Source organism: Centrocercus urophasianus, unplaced genomic scaffold (genome assembly GCF_019232065.1).
Source record: "Centrocercus urophasianus isolate 14NV4802_14NV808 unplaced genomic scaffold, USGS_Curo_1.0 seq_12, whole genome shotgun sequence".
NCBI classification, from domain to species: domain Eukaryota; kingdom Metazoa; phylum Chordata; class Aves; order Galliformes; family Phasianidae; genus Centrocercus; species Centrocercus urophasianus.
Genome location: NW_024884364.1, coordinates 58,883,581 through 58,905,588, shown reverse-complemented (window position 1 = coordinate 58,905,588; position 22,008 = coordinate 58,883,581). Strand labels below are relative to the sequence as shown.

General features: G+C 41.6%; 1 protein-coding gene across 1 annotated transcript in view; it reads right to left on the bottom strand.

Moving 5' to 3' along the window:
• Positions 1 to 2,170: 2,170 nt before the first annotated feature.
• LOC122155943 overlaps positions 2,171 to 22,008 on the bottom strand; it is a 52,237-nt gene continuing 32,399 nt past the window's right edge. Inside the window, exon 4 of the mRNA XM_042810326.1 lies at positions 2,171 to 2,504. Within this exon, the coding sequence (XP_042666260.1) occupies positions 2,171 to 2,504 (334 nt within the window). The remainder of the gene's footprint in view (positions 2,505 to 22,008) is intronic.

Here is a 22,008-nt window from a genome sequence, read left to right as displayed (position 1 = left end):
TGGCTGCATCTCAGCCCCCTTCGGCATTCTTTGTGCTGAAGTTAGGGAGCTGTTGGCTTTCTGCGTGTGGGAAAGACCTTCTGCCACAAGATTGTGCCCTTCTGGAAAGCTGCTGTGCTTCCCTGTGCACAGAATCATACAATAGTTTGGGTTGGAAGGGACTTTTAAGATCACCCAGTTCCAACCCCCCTGCTGTAGGCAGGGACACCTCCCTCTAAACCAAGCTGCTCAAAGCTCCATCCAGCCTGGTCTTGAATGCTTGCAGGGAGAGGCTTCCACAACCTTGCTGGTCATAAGTGATCAAAGCCAGCATTTCCCACAAGGGCTTCAAGATGACCTGCTAAAAGCTGGTTTTGGGAGTGAAATCAGTGGGATGAAGGACCGACTCAACCTGTGGCCTCGTCAAGTCATGGTGCAGAACCTGGTTTCACTCAGGGCCCTGTGTCACAGAATAATAGAATAACTTGGGTTGAAAGGGACCTCACAGCTCACCTAGCCCCAAGCCCTGCGATGGGCAGGGCTGCCCCCCACAGCTCAGGCTGCCCAGGGCCCCATCCAACCTGGCCTTGTGTGGGAAATATTTTGATAAGAAGCGCTGTGGGCTTTTACAAATAGCCAAACACTTCTGGAGCCCATTTATCACTAGATTGAACCCAGATGATCTCAGGCTGCTTGCAGGGTCTGGAATCTGCCTCCAAAAGACCGCACGGATGCTCATGTCTCCAGGTTTAGTGGACCCATAGCACCACAGATCATGGACACAAGCATCCCCATTGGAGCTGATCCCACACCCATAAGACCTGTCAATGCACATCCCTCCTCATGGTAAAGAGCAGGGCCTCAGGCCTTATGGACAAAGCACAGGGAACAATGCAAACAAGCAGCTTGAACCCACCAGCCCTCAGAGGGCAGGTTGGTACCCACCTCACATCACCAACAAGATCATAGTACCATCAGATCTCCTGTAGCTCAATGAGTGTGACCCCCACAGACCCAGCCAGGGCCATCCATACAGGGATGGGGCACCACAGCTTCTCTGGGCAGCTGTGCCAGCGCCTCACCACCCTCTGAGTAAAGAATTTCCTTCTAACATCTAACCTAAATATCCCCTCTTCTAGTTTAAAACCATTCCCACTTGCCCAATCACTATTAAACTGTGTAAAAAGTTGATTTCCCTCCTGTTTGTAAGCTCCTTTCAAATGGAAGGCTGCAATGAAATCTCCCTGGAGCCTACTCTACATTGAACAAGCCCAGCTCCCTCAACCTTTTTTTGTAGGAGAGGTGCTCCAGCCTTCTGACCATCTTCATGTCCCTCCTCTGGACCCACTCCAATAGCTCCACATCCCTCCTGTGCTCAGGGCCCCAGACCTGGACACAATATTCCAGATGAGGCCTCACAAGGGCAGAGTATTTGTGCTAACCCACAGTGGGTCTGTGTGCCACTGGGAGATAGGGAACTGGAAGGGCTTGTCCTTGTGGAGGCAGTCAGGGAGTTCAAAAAGGAAAAATCAATGCTGCTAGAGGGAGTCACTTTACGTTGTAAAACAATTGACTTTTCAGCTCTACCAGTGCTGGTTTAGGCTTTTACCAGCTCATTATTCGTTATTAAATGCACAAATCCAAAGTAAATTCAGCAGTACCAACAAAATGCTGTCTTGTAACGGAGAGAACTTCATACCAATTTTCAACCGGTCACAAAAATGCATATCCTGAGATTTTCCTGTGTTTTGGTTTGAAATAATTCAGAAATCTGTGAATAATTCCCTCTTCCCCTTATGAACTTCTGCTGGGTCTTTCAGCACTTAATTGATGGTTTCGGAAGCCTTGGTTGCCTTTCACATGCCTGCTAGATAAAACTGAAAGGAAAAAGTGGCCTCTTGTTTCTTCCAAGAAAGACTAAGTGTGCACCTCAGGGAGGAACAGAAAGCCCCTTTCTTTTCAACTCCCTTCGTGCACGCATTTGACTTCGATTTGGAGGAGTTGTATTCTCCCTTTCTGAACCATAACCTGACCCTGCTTTTTGAGAGCTGGGAAATAATTGGGGTCTCAGGAACAGAAATCTACATTCTGCTGCGCAGCCTCTGTCTCACTGTAAGGTGAGGCCTTGCTCAAGCTTCTCTCTAGGCCTCGGCCTGCAGAGGCTTAGGCTGAATGAGTTAGGTTTGCCTATTTAAGAACTTATAGATATGAGTCTCTTATTTTTGGAATGAAATACACTACAGGAAGAATAATGGAGAGGTGATTTACTCTTGCTCTTGTTTACATTCATAGCATGCAATTCATTTTCTAGGATTTCTTTTCTTGGATTCTGTCCCCTCTTGCCACATCCTGCAGATTTCAATGCACAAAAATCTCCCTTTTTGTCATTTGTTCTGCAACACCACGGAGCTGAGGCTGTGCAGGGAGGACAACAGGACCACGCTGATGCTCTGGTCCATATGCAACGTCCAAAAGTCTGCAGCAACATAACAAGTGGGCAGTAGAGCTCAGAGCTTTCCAGGTATCTGAAAAAAAAAAAAAAAAATGATGAAGCACACCTTGCTTTGGCAGATTAATGCTAATAGGATTTATGGAAGAAAAACGTTTGAAAAGCTGGGATTTGAATGAACTCGTTGTCTTCTAACAAATGACCAATTTAAGGACTTTGAAGCATTCTGTTGTTAAATATATTTAATTACATTAAGAAAGATCCATTAAAGCTGGTTTTGCCAAACTGTGGCTTATGGCAAACAGAAGATACTGTGGAAAGGGACTGGAGTGGTATGTTGAAGGGTGCTCTGATTGCCTGCTGAAAGTATCCTTTTGTTTCACCAGTAAAAGAGACCGTAATGTTGCTTTGAGTAGTATTTCAAAATGTTGAGCCTACTGAAATATTAATGTACACTTTTTGAAATATCATAATTAGCTGTTATCTCTGGAATAACTGTTATTAAAAAGATCTGACTGCTTGTGATTCGAATGAGAATTACGTTCTAAATATGAGAAGATGATAAATTTGGGGGGATATGCGCAGACGTGAAAGCAGTACATGATGTGGTGGGCATGCTATTTCATATAAAGAAAGTAAATATGCAAAGCATATACTTTTGCATATGCATAAGAGCGGTGCAGTCCTTAGAAACTATATACACAGGAGAGAACAGCATGAATATTTCTCCCAGCCTTAGGCTATAACTGTATAGTAAAAATAAAAGCAAAAATGGTTCAGAAATAGAAAGATGTTTCTTCATTTTGGTTAAAGAAACAGTAGACCTCACACCGTTCTTGGAATAGAGTTACATGCAAACGATGGGTCTAAAGGTTGTGTGACACTTATTTTGCAATGACTTAATAATAGCAGTAATTTGCACAAGAGGCTGGAAAAAAAAAAAAAAAAGAAGTTTTTTTTTCCCCATTTTGTTTTTATTCCTTTCTTTATCTTTCCTTTTTACATCCCCCATTTTCCATTCGCTATGTCATGCTACCTATGCTGCTCGGCAGAGTGCTATGTTCCCCCTGACCAGAACTTGGCTGTAATCTCAACCACAGACACCAATCTTACAGATCTAACACACGCTAATAAATTTACATCTCAGAGTGGCAAGGACGTGATTGCCGTCTCTGAGACGAGGCTTCCTCCATGTTCTGTGCAAGCAGCTCACTCTTTACCCAGACACTTCAGTTTTTCTAATTGGCTGTTCATTCTGGACTCTGAGTTGCTACATGCTCCTGAAGACCAGTGTGAGGATATCAGAAGGAGAAATGTTGTGTTAAAATCTGGAAAACAGTGTTGTTCAGTTCAGACATGGACAGCAAAGGCATTTTGCCTCTCTGTGTTAGTTCACTGCAGAGAAAATATATCTAAATGTAAATATACACTTTTTAAAAATTACTACTCCTCCTTCCCAATTCTTTTAAAGGAATCTGACTTAATAAACTCCATATATACAAGTGATGTTGTAATATGATGTCACTAAGAGGTAGAGATGTAAAAGCACATGAGGTATTCCAGGAAAAAACAAAGTGGCTTCTACTTCTAATCTTAAGAAAAGGTTCATTTTTATAACATCTTTCAGAAAAGTTCCCAGCTCACAATCAAGTAAATTTACTGAAAGTCACTGTATTTTCTCTCTCTCTCTCTCTCACAAGTAAATAAATAAAGAAATAAATAATCACCTACTTAAAAAAGGGTTTCTGTTGCTACATACTCTCTGCTTAAATCATATGCTTTGGCTCCCCTGCACATAAAGGGAAATTACACGAATGCTACCAAAGGGGGATGGATCCCAAATACTCAATTAGTTACTGCTGAGTCACTTAAGTATATATGCACAATGATTCTGATTCAGCCTGACAGTAACACAGCTGCTTTTCTCACTTGCTACATGACTGCTGCATCTTCAATGACATTTACAAAAAATCATTGAGGGGAAGAACGTGTCCTCAGAGCTGAAAATACATCCAAATTCTTCTATTGAATGGGCCAAAACTACCCAAAGGTGCTGTAAAACTGCAGCTAAATCTATCACCAGATCGTATTTTATTTGACAAATTCTATTGTTATCTTTTGTAGACAGTTGCTAAGAATCAGTGTATTTCTGCAAGGAAAACAATCCAGTGTTGCGGGCTTTGGAAATGTCAGAGCCCTTGATTCTCCTGTTTATTTAAAAGTGGAAGTGCGCTGAGGGATGTATTTTGAACTCTATTCAAAGGTTAAAACTGATCTTTCATATAGTTCTGAAATTCAAAATATTGCTGCTGCTGCTAAATGGTTTGACTCTGCAGCGTAATCTCTGCTTTGCATTTAAATACCAAATCCTATCGGGGCTGGCTGCTGAGCAGGCTGTGAAGACGTGGTCACTGCATCTCCCAGCCACTTCTCCAGGTAGGAGTGCAACCCCGACGTGTGGCAGGGTGGTGTGAGATCTGAGAGAGCCGCGCAGGGCATGGAGTGTGCTGCCAAAGTGGGTGATGTTGGCAGTTAAATTACCTATGCTGGACTTTGCTCAGTGCTGTAAGCTGATAGTCCCTTCCTCAAGGGGAAAAGCACATGGGGAGAGGCAACAGAAGTGAAACAGAGCAGGTTACACCTTACTCAGAGCGGGCTGCATGACTGTCTTACAGATTGCACAGCTGTTTGTTTCTTTGCAAGGAGCTTTCACCTCTCAGTGCACATGGGTGTTTATCCTTCCTGATGAAGGGTGAGGCTTATCTTGGTGGGCCTTTGCTGAGCTCTCACGGCAGCTTCCTCAGGAACCACTGGCCACAGCCTTGAAGGACCAACTCCAGGTGCAAGGGGTGACTTCACCACTGGAACTTTAGCAAGTATCAGAGTCTCACAAGTTCACAGTGCTCTCTTTGACTGCAGAGAAGGAAGCAAAATAGGTCCTTATCAGCCTTCTCAATTATTTTATAAACAATGATGGCTAATCATAGCCACTGCCTTTGAAAAATGTATGACCAGTTGCCATAGTACTGCCATCAACATACAGAACACCTGGTATCTCCTAGAGCACCAGGAAGGATAAGGTTATGCAAGAAGCTCTACTTTCAGAAAAATTTTTCACTTTCCATGGCTGCCAGGGGAAACCTGAAAGTCTGATTCCTATCAACTTAGAAACCTGTCATTAAAAGAAAAATCAATGTGCTTTTAAATCAGGACTTATTAGTTTTGTGGTTTGTGTCCTGGCTGAACTTTTGAATGCTTCAGCTGGCAATTCTGAATCAGGTGAGAAACTAAAAGGGGTTTTCTGCTCTTACATGCTGGCGTGAAGTTTAGCTTCATGCAGCATTTTGTTTTTGAACGTGTAATGCAGATTGGTACCAGTCGGTACATGAGATTCTAGTCTGTCATCTACACAAGATCTACGGCCTACACAGATCAAACATCACCTACAGCCTACACAGGTCATCACCATGTCTGCTTTGTCTGGTTCAGAAAACATGAAGCTGCAGTCTGTATTTGACATTTCAATCTAGAATTAAGGCAAAAAGATGATCGGTGTAAAGTGATTGTGGAAAGCATGATTTTCCCTGCATATACATGATCTGCAACAGAAGGAGCTAAAACGTAATGGATGAACCAAGATGGCATCTGCTTCTGATGGGAAACTTCAGTATGTTCTTAAAATTCTTTCTTCATCTTACAAAATTTATGTTCTCCATGCTTAACAAATGAGGTCATTCTTGTTTTCTGATAAGAAACGTATTTTTAAAAGATGGGAAGAAGACAAAATAATAAAAATGTACCTCCTGCCACATCTTTTATCAAGGCTGTTTTTGAGCAGGGTTCGTTACACAGGGGAACACTCAAGGTGAATGTAACTAGATGTGACTTTAAAGTCATCATCTGGCTGTACGAGATGATATACCACTGTTTCCAGTAGAACTGGTAGGTAATTATTGTAAAATACTCTGTACTGCAGTATTTGGCTGTCACTCAGCAAATAACCCCAGCCACCACTGTGGAATTAATTGAATAGTAGTACATCAGTACAATCAATTGCTGCCGCAACTAATTAAAATTAGAATTAGCTGAAAGAAAAATAGTACAAGGAGCTAACATGACTGAGAGAAAAATTGTCCTGTGACTCCATCAGTTATAATTTAAATTGTTGAACGCTTATTCATAATAGAAAAACTGAATACAAGGCAGCAGTGTAAAAAACACTGGTCAAATACAAATAATACAGAAAAGAAATCAGAAAACACTCAATTGTTAAGCTGATAAATGTAGTTTGTTAACTGAAATGAAGATAAAGTAAGATTTATTTTGAATTTTGATTGTATTTTAAGTAAACCTTATTCTCTATACAGTTCAGTATTTTAAGGAAAGTAAAAGCTTATTTTTAGTTGTCGCAGAAGAGCTGATAAGATAATCAGGTTGCAGGATATGGTTATAGGTTTTTTGTTTTTTGTTTTTTGTTGTTGTTTTTTTTTCTTCTTTAGCTTTAAACCAATCCATTTTTCAGCAGCTACTGCAAAGACAGCAGCCTGGCAATAGCAAATGGTTGAGCATATCTAACCTCAGATCTGCTCCACCACCATTCTTTTAGCTGATCTCTATTACATACAGGTATTGTCTAGAGACAAGGGAAATAATTCAGAAATCAGTGTTCTTGGCTTTGTTTTCTATCTGTCACTGTCACCAAAGTGCTCTATAGCTTTACCTTGGTTGGCAAAGCTCGGGCAATTTAGCACTCCTGTGTTTTATGTGATTATAGTTCACCAGGATGATGGAGGGCTAATTTGTAGATGTAAAGCATGGCGGGTGCTGCATACAGGTGGTACATTTCAGTGCTGTGATTCAGTCATGGCTCAGTCAATTCTGATTTAGTTGAAAATTCCAGTACTCATCTGATATGAATCAGGTGCCTTTTATTTATTTTTTTAATATGGGGTGGATCTGTTGAATTTATAGTTTTGTCACTCATTAGGCAAACACTTGTGTCATGCTAATGTAAGTTAAGGAGTGTTTATCTGCAGTGTATGAACTTACATGGGCATATGAAACAAAAAGAATCTGGATGCGCATCTGAGCCGATGTCATCTCCCAGATGAGGAGAAGAAGATGACAGCATTCTTCAGAGCAAAGAAATAGGCAAGAAATAGCAACACCAGGCAAATGGTCCTTATAGTTCTGCAAGTTCCTGGTTTGGAATGTCACCACTTTCACTGCAAAACCCCTCTTCAGCTGAGATTGTGGGGTCTGCCGGCAGGCAGGAGGGTTGTGGAGGATGTGGTCAAACACTGTGCTGCTGCCGTTCTCAGAACACCAGGAAGAAAATCATAGAATCACATGATCATAGAATGGCTTGGGTTGGAAGGCATCTCTAAGATCATCCAGTTCCAGCCCCCTGCTGTGGGCAGGGTTGCCACCACTGGATCAGGCGCTAGATCAGGTTGCGGTGGTCCAGTGTGTTGAGGAGCTGTTTGACCTAATACTGGCAGGCTTCATTCTGAGTTTTAAATTACCTACCCATCGACATTTAAATGCATGTGAAATTAGTCATTTCTCACAAACGTTCACGTGGTGTCTTCCTCTTGATCTGCTGGAAGGCTTTCTTCACTGCAGCATCCTGCTGCTCTTCTGGGGCTTGGTCATTGAGGTCCCTAGCTTGCAGGGCAAACAATGGAGCAACTTAACTTGCAGTTCATCTGCTTTCTGTCAACACCAGTAGGTTCTGACAGGTCAATCAGCCAACAGCCCATGTGCTCTCCCTGAACCCCACAAAGCAGTAGGTGCATTCACCCAGAGGGAAACCTGCAGAGAACCAAAGGTCCTTCTCCCTCAGCCTCACCACATCTCTGTCAGCATGGCTGTAGCCAGTTGCCAACTCCAGAGCTCTGTGGGAGGGCGGGTGGGATAAACACTAATGGGGAGTGGTTGCATTCTCCCCATTCCTACCCCAAACCTCCCAGTCACTGGGCCTTCTCCACCAAAATACCCACAGGAGAGGAATTCCTGGGATTTAGCCAAGCCAGAGGGAATGTATTGTGCCTTTGGGTCTGGATGACATTGTTCATGGAGACCTACAGATGTTATGGACCAGGTGGTTCTTTGTTCAGTGCAGTATAACCCATGGTAGTACAGCATGCTTTAACAACATCCTCTCCTTTTGAGTGCCTAACGCTGTGCTACCATGTACCTCAATGTCTGCAACTTTGAAACTGTTTACAGAAAATTGGCTTTCACTGATATCATCTGCTCTTGCAGTTTCGCCGTGAGTCACACAATATGGTGTGTACTTTTTGCTTTTTACTTAGAGACCAAACAGCCCATATCCCATCTTTAGTTAGGTTTTCTAGTCTTGACTTTCTTCAGAGGAAAAAAAATGCAACAAATAAAGTTTCTTGCTCTCAAAGCTAAACATGCATACTCCTTAGTTTGTTTGTTTGTTTGTTTTTAATTTCTTTCCTTTTTTTTCACTAGGAGATAAATAAAAATAATCACCACATTTTATCTGTGCTTATTTGGGGTCATGAGCTATGAATACCAGTGGCTGATGGCCTGGTATTCATATCTCTGAACCTTCCAAGTGTCTCTATGTGGGCACCCAAAAACTGTATTACCTCTGCTCAGAAAAGCGATGGTGCTTCAGCTCCTTGCAGGTCGTGAGGCTTGATGATCTCGCTTTGAGATTCAAGAAGGGAAAGCACTGAAGTAATGTAAAGCTGTGTTTTCTCACATGCTTCTGAACACCTAGGACTGAAGAAGAAACACAAAGCAGGGCCAAAGGGGACTACTGTGGGAGGATTCTAAGATCTGTCTGCCTTCAAGCCCAGCATTTCACTTTCAGCCTTCGACCTGCCGCACAGAAATGAAGTCAGCCTCACACTCTTCTGCCAAAACTGAGTCTGTTGAGAGCACCGATTACAGTGAAAACACTTGCAGAGGGAACCCTTTTGCTTTTTGATACGCTGGAGCCAGGAAGTCACTAAGTGAGTGCAGCCCTCTGAGTGCTGACACTCTGAAAAGCAAAATCAGTCTTGTTTTTCAGAATAGCACGCTCAGGTCCACAGGCCAGGCTAACGGAAGGGTAAGTTATTTTCCTCACAGTTTGGCTAAAAGTGGCATAACAGTGACCATTCCTTTATCAGAGTTGTTACCTTTGCAGTTGTAAACAAGAATGACTTGCCAATTTTCCACTCAATGGGAAAATTCTGTGTGCTTTGATAGCAATACACCAGAGACAGCACATAATGGAAATGCTATCGTGGAGTGCCAGCTCAAAAAGAGAGGAAAATGGCTGAAGAATTAACTGTCAAACGACTTCTCTTTTTCTTTTTTTCCTTTTTTTTTTTTTTTTTCCTTTTTCCTTTTTTTCTTTTCACTTCATTTTATTCTTCTTCTTCTTCATAAATCAATTTAGCAACATTTATGGAAAATGATTTGTGTTTCAAACAGGCCTAGGTGTCTCTTTTGCTATCATTTAAGGTTAGACCTAGCAAACCTACCTGACTTTTCAGCTGTAATCTCAAGATGCTTCAGCTTATGGCTTTTATTTGTGTTAATTAAATATGTGAAAAGATAGACTTGTGTACATGCAAATATCACGGAATTAAAGGTACCATATCAGACTCAGCAGTTCAGGGTCTATATGTGCCAGTGGATTTCTCTCAGATAAATGTGATGTTGTTTATGTGTATCACTGCTTGTGTGTCCTCACCTGGCAGCCCCTTGCCTTCTGGCAGGCAGGTATGCCATAGACCAGTTAGCTCTCTGCTCCCTATGTACACTGATATAAAAAAGGAAGCTGTGTGCTCCTTTTGGAGCTGTATTTTGTCTCAGTTCTTTTCCTGCAACAGTGAAAAGCTGTGTGTGTTCAGCCTCTATAGCCTTCTTTACTAAAGAGACCTCTTTAGATCAGATTAATTATTTGCTGACCAGCAATTGATTATCTGCAACAAATGCAGACTTTACTCTAGACATTTGTGGTTTCCCTGGGACTAATTCCTAGATTAAATCATAGATGTTTATACTCTGGTATGAAAAGTTTATTCAAAGCTAGGAGGGAATGCATCTAGTATGGACATATCCCCCAGTAGCTGCTATCTAGGCTGTATGTCACTACTTGGACAGCTGCCTATGTTCAAGAAAATACTCATGCATCTTTTTTTTAATAAAGTTGTGCCAACATTCTTCACTCCACAGAGCCTCAGTGTGAGGTTGCAGATGCAGCCACCAAAACAGTTGGCTCCAGAAAAACAGGGGATGGCTCATGCCTCCATCCTCCTGTCCCAGCCTACGTCCCTCTCCGCTGACTCGCTAGTGAGACCCAGACATGACTTCAGGACTGGGGACGGTCCCAGGCACGTGCCATGTGTCCTGGAGTCAGACAGGAAGGTATGGAGCTGCTACGTTGGGTGTTGGCACTGTAACAGCACACAGTCTGTGGTTAGTCACACTGGCCTTTCATCACATCCAGCCCTAAGCAAGTCATTGAGCTCCATTCATGCAATCAGGAAGCCAAAGCAATGTCACATAGAGTCACTGCCCCCACACTGTCCCTGCTGAATGGCCACAGGAGTGCTGTGAGCCATCCTAGCCAACCCTTTAAGAACTTCCAAAACCATTGCATGGCTGCTGGCAGCAAGGTGTTCATCTGTGATCTGACTGACTGGAGAACCAACCTTCCCATTCTCCCCAGTTTTCTAGAACATTTGCTGTGTTATCTGAGCATCTATCTAACTTATTCAGATTCAATTGACAGTTATATTTAGACAAGGAAAAACCGAGGACAAATGTCTTATTTTACAGATTCTCCTGTATTAAGAACAAATCCTTTATGTACTTTTGCAGGAAGTGGATTTAATGAAGAAACATCAAGCATTATCCTTTGGGAGCAGCATTTTGTTGATAAAAACGAAAAGGAAAAAGCAGGTGCAGAGAGGGAGGTAGAGTCTATATCTCCAAATTATTGGAAGATCACTTAGAGAAGAAAGAGGCTGGGGGCAGGATTAGCAAATGAATTTCCCTAAGTTCTCTGGTACAAAGAAGTGGAAGGAATGTGACTGACCCTAAGTCTGCGTAGGGAAGGATGGAGGAAGTAACCTTGCCCTGTGCTTGCCTAATGCTTGCTTTACTCCTTTCCATGCCCTGACCCTGTCAAACAGGAATCCCAGGCTAACCCCACCTGCTCAGAAGACTCAGTGTGCCAGAGCATGACTGCAAGATCGGACTTCTCCTGCAAAGTTTGTTTTCTGCTGTTTCATGTTCTTCTTAGTGTTCCTTTTACAGAGAACAGGACATGTCCCCATCCAAATGCTTTGATGAATTTAATAACATTTCCATTCATTTACTGCTTGCTAAGTGAGCAGTGTAATCAGTATGTCTGATAAGGTGGTCAAGGGAGTTGTTCACATGCAGGCAGACTTAGAAGAAATAGTTCATATACAAGAAGAAATCTTGTTATTTTTGTAGGCATTTTTCTTCCTATTCCACATGATGCAGTGCTGCCATTTAGAATATAAATGACTAATCAAATACAATTACAGATTTCTGTATTCACTTTTATTGAGTCTGAGGAAATAAAATGTACCTGCTATAAAACAGAACCATAAACTACAGATAGATCTCTCACAGCTCAGGCAGGTAAAGTGAGGAGACATCTCTTCATTTGATATATGTCTTGGAAGTATGCATCTCTTATTCATACATAGAAAAATTGTGCTTCAGGTTTTTAAGTACTCACTAGTTCAGATATTAGGATGATGAACCACGTATAAAATGCTAAACTTATTGCTTAGGAGAAACACATATACATCAAAAACTTAGGACTGGTAGAGAACCAGCTGAACTAGACTTGTGATCTCTGTAGGTGAGGCTATGAGCATGGCTCATTTTGTTCACATGACTTTAAATTGTATCCCCAGTTGAAGCTGTATTTTGTTATGCTTTCCTATCAGTATCACCTATATTTACAGCAGCACATAAGCAGTAATAATACAACTGTTGGTGTAAAAACTAAAGAATGACCATCTCCTCATAAGAAAGTCCTTGTGGGAGGAAGAGCCACATCGATAGGCAGAATGCAGTGTCAGGTTTGGCAGATTGGTTGGTGGATGTATTTGAGGCTGTGAAGAGGAAGGAACAGTGAATACAACCTTACTGTAGTGCTCACATTACAGCCTGAAACACACAGGTAGGAGGACCACAACAACCCTTATCTGTAATACTTGTGTAACTCATCATTTTAGTCTGAAACACTCAGTCAAACCACAATATTTTGAGAAACAGAGGCTATTTAAGTATCCATGTCCTTACAGCAGAGAAAAAGTACTCTAAAATAAATGCAGCACATGGCCACTCATAATGGACAAACATTCCTTTTTGGAAGAATTTCCCAAACCAACCATTACATTCAGTACATTTTTCCCTATTTGCTCTGGGCTCCTAGAGAAAGGGTAGAGCTCAGGGGAGGACGGGGTAACTGAGGAAATGAGATACAAAAGCTGCAGAAATTGAATTTCCTCAGTTATTCTTCCATAAGCTGTATAAAGTTTCCTTACTGAAAGAAATACTCTGAGGCCCACAAGTTCTTACATTTTCTATGTGACTCTACTAGTAACCCTTGCTTATGTTGTGACCATCCAAAAGTCTCAGAGCTACACAAAAGATAGAAATAATCCAAACATTCTGCAAGTACCTGATTCTTCAAACAAACAAACAAACAAAACTTGGCTACAAATGATTTTAAATATATAAAGAAAAAGAATTTTGGTCTTTTGGGTGACTTTATTGTCTCTTTCAAAGCATTGCTTGAATCTGCCTGGCTGGGCCACATATAAATGGCAAAGAAAATAATGAGGAAAGTGTTTGGATACTTAAGCTAGAAAACATCAGCCTAAATATCTGTGATAGCAGGACTAATATAGTATTTTTCATACATACACTTCTGCTCATTTCTAGAGTTTCCCATGAGGCAGGGGCCATTTATATAGAGCTACATTTAGGACAAAGAAATTATGGCATATAGCAGATAAGAGCGTTGCTTTGATCAGGAAGCAATTCATTACCAGAGATGAAATTCACCACAAAGCTCCTGATTCCACTGCGCCCATCCACTGTCTCAACAGGAAGATAAACCATTTTTACATTCATAAAATAAGAATTAAAATTCTTTTGCCTCAAGTGCTTTTGACAGTTCAGATGTGGACAAAAAAATAAACTCAGCCTTCAATTTCTTACCTTATCTATAATCTAAATAACATCCATCCCTTAACTACTAACCCCACGAATGTGTTATACAGCAGTGAGTGGACTAATGGCATTAGATCTTGACAAGCAGAGATGGGTAATGTCTTAGCTCCTTGCTCCACCAGAGCCAGCCTTTGGAGAGTTGGTTTTTAATCTCTTTCCTCTCTATTAAATGAACAGCTCAAATGAGATGAATTGCTTTGAAAGCATTAATTTATTTTTTCTTCATGAGACTCCTTTATAAAGATCTACTTTCCATCCCTGAAAGAAGAAGAAGAAAAAAAAACCAAAACCATCCAAATAATAGCAAACGACAAACAGTAAAGCAGGAGCTGTGATTTATTCAGTCTGGTCCCTTTCGAGGGACGCAACAGCTGCAGTCTGCCAGGAAAGCATCTCAGAGTGCTGGAGAATCAGTGCTGCACTCAAACTGAAGAAGCATGGAGAATTTAGAGCCAAGTTAGCTCTTTTCATTCAAAGGAAAGACAATGAATCATCACTTGTTTACACACAGTCTGTCTTACCCTGGTCTGTGCAGAGGAAGCGCTCTCACCCACATATTGCTTCACCTGACCTGTTCTTGTTCAGATTTCATTCTCAGATGCCCTTATCATCATCGACAGTAACAGGAACAAAAGATAGGTTTGTAGTATTTTAACTGATTCATCAAGAGTGTCAATTAAAAAAAAAAAAAAGACATATTAAGGTTGACCTGCTAGAAGAAAGAATATAAAACTTGTCATCCATATAGATTTTTCTCTTTGTTCATCCTATGCTTGTCAGCGTGGCCCTCAGCTCTACATCCCTGGAGTTAATTACCTTTAACAGAATTTTGCTGTACCCTCACTTTTACTGTTAAGTGTAAACTCTTTCATCATAAATTATAACTGCCATAAACTGAACCACAGAACTAAGATTATGATTATTGCTACCCCTGATAATGAAAAAGTTATCTACCATACTGGAACAAATCCCAAAGCCTTTTAAGTTTCCTGCATGAATAATCTGTTATGTCCCCAGTTTAAACCTTTACTAACAATGTCTCCCAGTTTGGAGAGCCTTGAGAGTTTAGCAGGGTAGTTTTAATTTATTGCAGCCTGGAGATCTTGACAAGAACAGGAAAAAGAAGGCTCTTTGTCCAAATGGCAGGGAAGAGACAGCTGCAGGCCCATTACCTGCCATGTTAGCAATCGCTGCACTGGCTGACGATGGTCACAGGGGCTAAAGCTCCTTCCATGCTGCGGTTCTCTCTCTCCTTACCTCACATTATCTCTTCTCAATGACTGAAAACAATATTTGGTTAAATAAAATTAATAAAATGTTGCCATTGGAAATAAGTGATAAACAGTGGAACAAAAGGTGAAAGTGGCTTGAAAAATAAAATAATTGATTCACTTACAGTGTGATGAGACTTCATAGAATCACAGAATCACTGCAGTTGGAAAAGACCTCTCACATTATCTATTTCAACCATCAGCCCACTTCCACCATGCCCTCTGACCACATCCCTCAGTGCCACATCCACATGGTTTTGAGCACCTCCAGGGACAGTGACTGCACCTCCCTGGAAAGCCTGTGCCAATTTATATTACGGTTGTTGGCTGCTCACATTCTTCTTCAGTCTCCTCTACCAAGAATATACCATTGCTTGGATGGCTTGGATTAGCATTGAGTTCCACAGTTAGAAGAGGTATATGCAACAACATCGTTCATATACAAAAGCAGTTGTAGTAACTTTATTATTATTATTATTATTATTATTGATCTATAACGAGGCATTATTTCTACTGAAAACATTGGAGAGTGTGCTAGAAAAGGTGGATATACCATCTACCTAAATTTCTTGGATCTCGTATAAGGAGGGACAAAATTGGTGGGAAAATAACTTGGGAAAATGTATGAATAAAAGTAATATTTGAATGATTCATTTCTCTAAAATAGCCTCTGAACTCTTTTTCCCACTTTAGTGAAAAATGTACCATCCACTTGTGCCAGCCTGTAGATGAGGACTGTATTAAAAGATATTTAAATCAGAAAGTGATTCCAAAAATTTCCAACTTTCCATGCATCAGTGAGTATTTTTGACATAGCCTGATGCTATAGCATTTTAATAAATAATGGATTTATTCAAGACCTTACGTTATTTTTAGACTATTTGCTACCTATTATCAGGACATCACCTTTGAGAGAACAGAGCTTCAAACAAGGAGAGACACCCAGCTCTCCCACAAGATTTCTGTGTTTGCAAGGTCTGTGGAAAACAGCACTTTGCATCAACTAGTCTAAAATGCAGATGTAATGGAAACAGATTGGAACAGAACTGTGTTTTTAAATAGGGATGTCCCCAGAGAGGCATGGTTCTTGGGACTGCATTATTCCAACATCTGTGCTTGAGGAGGGGATCAGCAAGCCTCAAAAGCTACTCCTACATATAGAGATTCACACATCCACATTTGGGGTGGGGGTTGAGCAGTGACATCCATAGGCTAAGAGCTACTTTCCCATGTTGAATGGCAAATGTCACACCAACAACTGCAGCATCACCAGGGAAGAGACGGTCACCGCTCTGTTCCTTCCCCACAGCTGTCCCCTAGCACGTGTCAAAAAATAAAGACCAGGTCTCCAAATGTGGTCTTACACAAGAACTGCATTTTGAAAAATTTCTGAACAAACTCTATTAGAATTTCCCAAAGTAGAAGGACGACAGTGTTACAACAATAAAGCAAGAAAGATGAGTTGGAATAAAACATTTGGGTGGAAACGCTGAGTTGTTGCCATGACTAAAGGGAGCTAATTTATTTGCTTATACATTCTTTGTAATCTCATCTTCTCCCATGTGACTGCCAATGACTCATAGTTTGTTTACTGATGAAGAAAACATGCTTTCCGAAATCTGTGCATGAAGGCATCTTCTCTGGTCAGAGAACATTCCTCCCACGCACAGAAGCAGGGACAGCCTCACGGACACTGCTCAGCAGCTCTGGGATCAGCAGGGTGGGGAGACATGGAGAGGGGGCACTGCACAGGTGCTGCCCATAGGGACCACTGAGGGTAGATAACACAGCTTGGGCTTGTTTGCTTCTCCCCTATTGTTTCCCAGCCTCAGTGGTTTGGAGACTTTCTAGCCAGAAAAGTTGCATAGTAATGATGTTACGAGAGCTGTAAGGCCAATAGCTCAAAGCCAGCTCTACTGTGGTTTGATGTTCTAGGAGGATTCAACCTTCCTGCAGACCTTTATAGGCATGGATAGCTTCTCAGGATCAACTAGGCTGGGCCATTTGCTGTTTTGTCTGGTTGCACCAACAACTCTGCATGGGGCTGAACCAGAGAGAGAACTGCCTGATTCAATGGCACTGTAATGCACAAGGCAAACTACTTAACAATCCCAAAAGAAAACAAAACAAGGAAGTTCATAGTTTCTAGTTCAGAGATTTCTATAAGCATGTTTCAGCTTCTATGCTCTATACTGAGACCAGTCTGCTGTACTTCTGGGCTTGATATATACCAGCTCAGACACCACCATTGGAAAATACAGGTGGAGAGGCGTTTGCCCTCTCCTCTCCTCTCCTCTCCTCTCCTCTCCTCTCCAATAAAAATGAGCAGGAACTGAAAGGGAAAGATGTTCCTGGGATGCTTCTTCAAGTTCGTAGACAAAACTGAAAAATCTCCATTGTTAACGAAAAAAAGAAATGTGTAATTTTTGACAGAAATCCAGTAAGAATCACTGTGATAATCTGCCAACATCTCTGGAATAAATGATGCTCTCTTGTAGGTGTGTCATGCAAAAAGCTGCTATTTGATTGTTTGTCTTTCAGAGGGTTTTGCCAGACCTGGCTCCAGGAGTTGCTGTTAGCCATGCATGTTGCCCACAGCACAGCTGAGCACATCCTTCTCCTTCCCCACGCCACAGCCCAGCCTGCCATTGGAGAAGACAAACAAACACAGCCATTAGATGCAGTGGCTTTGCATCACTTCAGGCCTGCACTTACTGAAAAGTAACAAAACTGCCTGTAGATAAACATACGAGATCATCAACTCACCCATTAATTAAAAAGGAGTGTTCCAATGCTGGCAGTAGCTTAAGTGGATATGGAAGACTAGCCTCATGGTAGGACTAACTACAGCAAGGAAGCCAGAAGGTAATCACAAAATCATAGCATTGACAAGGTTGGAAAAGACCTCCAAGATCACCCAATCCAACCATCAACCTATCACCATTTTTTTTTCCACTAAACCATGTCCCTCAGTCCAACATCTAAACATTCCTTGAACACCTCCAGAGATTATGACTCCACCACCTCCCTTTGCAGCCTGTTCCACCACATGCCCACTCTACTGGAGAAAAAAATTTTCCTAATATCCAACCCAAACCTCCCCTGGCACAACTTCATGCCATTCCTTCTAGTCCTATCACTACTTATGTGGGAGAAGAGGTTGATCCCTACCTTGCCACAAGCTCCCTTCAGGTTGGTGTACAGCAAGATACAAGCCAGGATGCCATTGGCCTTCTTGGCCACCTGGGCACACTGCTGGCTTATGTTCAGCCAAGCATTGACCAATACCCCCAGTCTATTTCCTCTACACAGTCTTCCAGCCACTCTGCCCCAAGCCTGTAGCATTGCCTGGGGTTGCTGTGGCCAAAGTGCAGCATCTAGCACTTAAATATTAGTCATCTCACCATCTCACCAAGAGGTCTCTTAGAATGTGAGGCCAGGCTGCTGTCTGGAAAGCAAGCGATGTGCTTTAAGCTCAGTCACAGAAAGTGCCTGAGTCCACACGATCTGTCTGTGGTAGAACCTCAGACTACTAGCCTTTGGTGGCCCATTTCATGGTGTTGTCTCTTGGTTACTTTAATCGTAACATCATAGATAAAGAAAAATCTCCAGGTTCAGAAGGATTTTTACTTTTTTTAACTTTGAATGTAGATGCCTAAGTGAAAAACTGCAGCTTTGAAAGCTCCAGTCTTGGAGCTTTTCTTTTGGCACCAGAAAACCCCTTGGTGCCTCAGTTTTGTCAGTGAAGCCTCCCCGAGGCAAATCTGTAGATGTAGCTCTTTCAGCGGTGATGCCACTGTTAACATTTGTTGTACTGCAGCACTTAAATAGATCATTAACAATATTTTTAGTTAGAATCTCAGCCCAGACTGACCTTATGGCTGCTTTTCTTTTTTTTTTTTCTTTTTTTTCCACAGCTGCAAAAGCAGGAAGCCCCATTGAGCACAGCACTTCAGGAAGCATGCACAGGGTACCAGCACATCCACTGCCTCGGAGAACGGCAACAGAGTGGTTTTATGACTGTTCATCTCTAAGACTTTGCTTACATGAAGATTCAGATGGACGTATAATTTGTCTATCTCTAACCTAAAATTCTCCAGGGTGATTGTTCAGCTTTTAAAATATTTAGATGCACACACCCACACATGGCCCATTTTTTTCAATAGGTTTGTATAGTTGTGTCCCTCGTTTGCTTGTGCAGATTCTGTCATTGAATATTCAGATAATAAAAGTCATGCAAATATACAGATACATAGATACCAAACTCACTCTTTCCTCACCTTTAAGTGCAAACAAGAGAAATGTCAAATGCATTTTATCACACCGCGAGTAGTCGGCGGTCCATACTTTTTAAAAGGAAAGTGGGCACAAGAGAAGAAAAAAATCCAGTTACTCCACCACTAGCTGCATTAAGCCAAAAATAAGTAGTTCTAAAAATATATGTACTGAAGCTGTAAGTGGGAACTATTCATAGTGGACGGTCACATTCTTGACCCCAGTCTGTGCTGGTTATAAGATAACCACTTGAATTCCCAAGTCGCATTGAAAAGTGCTGCACTGTACTGTAGAAACACTTGAAATTTAAGTCATGCTGACCATAAAGGAGTACTTCAGAATTTTATTTATTTGCTAATGCCAAAAAAAAAAAAAAAAAAAAAAAAAGTAACTATCACATTTCTCGAGGATTAAGTTAGACTTTACCACATTCTTTGCAGACACCTTACATAAACTTGCATTATAGGGACAGATGAAAATAATGTCATAATCAAGGTGCACACAGGGTGCATCTGCCAGAGCTGTGACTCATGTTAAACTACAGTGTGAACATCTCACCACAGTTGTACCACCACAGGGGTACAGTTATTACCTGCGAGAGATCTCCTGCCTTACAGTGTGCTATTGCTCCCTCCATACACAAGAAGCAGGTTTTTCCAAATTCCCTCCTGTAATTTCACAGATGTCATCCTCATGGAACTCCAGCTCAGATGTTCACTTTCATCTCTTCACACTGACCATCTTCCAGTGGCACTCACATCTCTCTCAGAGGAATCCTCCCCCTCTCGTTGGCATTTTATTTACCTCACACCTCAGCAGAAGTGAAGAGCTGCTGATAGAGTTGTGGTTCAAAGCTGTTGAAGGAGGCTTTTCTCTGCTTCCCCTCTGATAGAGCATCCTGTGTGTCCACCAGCCATCTCTCTCCCAAAGTACGATAAGGCCTTGCTCATGTCACCCTGCTCCACACAGTCCCAGAATGGAAGGAGCTGTGATTTGTTTCACACCAAGAAGGCAGCAAATAGAGGAGGTCACAGGCTAGGCCTACTGTGCCATGGTATTTGTGATACAGCATTTAGATAACGATGTGGATTTGGCTTTTAAATAGAACCACCTCTCCCTAGCAAACCCCAGTGCAGGACACAGAGGATAGGAGCAATCTGGCAGACTTAATGGGAACAACCCACTGGGCTTTATGTAGGGCTTTCTTACAAACTCATCATTTGTGGCCGTGTGGTGTTTCTAACTGTTGTCTCTGAAAAGTGATTTCACCATGCCCAAATAAAAACTGGCTGATATCATTTTAGACATGATTTTTATCTGTCAGTAACTGTACTGATTTGTTTGTCCGCTGAGGGAATACGGTAGGAACTTTAACATCTACCTGATGTGAAGACACACATTTGGAACTCTGCTTGGACGTAGCTTCTGCTCCAGGCTCTCAGCTCACTTGGTTAATTGGAGATATTTGGAGCACTTTGAGATACTTGAGAGAGGTCCCACCCTGTCTGGCCTCCAGCTCTGTGCTCCAGAGAGACATGGGTTCCCTGTAGCTCCTATGGCACATCGTTAGTCCTTGGCATGCATCTATGTGGGGCCATCAGGCCATGTCTGTATGTGAGAGATGAGTGAAGTCTTACATTGCTGCTGGTTATAATGGGACATTCAATACCTACATCACGCCTCCCTGATTAAACTGGCAAGCTGGACCTTCCCCATCTTAGTGTACTTTCCCTTTTCTCTGAGACATAAGAAATAATAGGCAATTCAATAAAATTTCCTTCAATATTATGGATGAATTTAGTCAGGGCAGTTAATTTAACAAATATTTTTTTTGCACACTTTTTCATCAACACCTAAAATGTTATCAATACTTCTTAATTGCCAGCATTCCATCTTCATTTTTCTTTCTACAAACAAAGAAGTTTGAAAACAGTTTGGCATTATTCTTATTTTGTAACAATTTATTTCCCATCCCTTTTCAGAAAGAGGTCTGTTTCCTCTTTGGCACAGTATTCATTTTATCTGGTGCCCCTTTGGCTATCCTTAACTCATTCTGTTTTCTTGCTGTTTTTGTATTTTCCTGTGGACTTTAATCGAGTCTGACAGGCAGTCTTTCTAAAGCACACAGGCAGTTTCTGCCTCCATTTTGTTTTCTCTATCAGAAGGACTGCAGATAGATATGCTGCAAATGAGGTTTCTTTTAGAGTTCTCCAACTTTCTTATAAACTCATATTCGCTTGATCATTCAAGTGCTCCATTGCACAGTGGTCACTAGTTTTATTAATAGCTTTCCAATTTGATTCCACACCTCTTTCTTCCTGTACTAAACATCTAATCTAAAACCTCTGGCTATCAGTTGCCGTCTCCTGTAAAGATATTTTTTGTTTTGGCTATTTGAATTTGACTCACTGTGAGTAAAAGCATCAAACTGCCCTAGTACTCTCACATACCCAATTCCCTTCCATTGGACAGAAATAACACAAGGCTGACATCTTTGAAAGAATTTCAGCTGCATCAAACCCAAAAACACTAGGAACTCTAGATCAGCTTTTCTGTATACAACTATGTGATACTGTTTAAAAAGGGTGCACTGGACGTCAAGGAAGCATGGAAGTTAGCTTTTATTTGTAATTGGGTCCTCTGAGAATGCAGACCATCCTTTTATGCTTTTCACAGCACTGGGGTGAGAAAGAGAGATAAGAAGAGGGAGGAAAGAAGGAAAGAGAAAAAGGAGGAGACAGGAAGGAAGGAAGGGATGGAAGGAGGAAGAGAGGGAGAGAG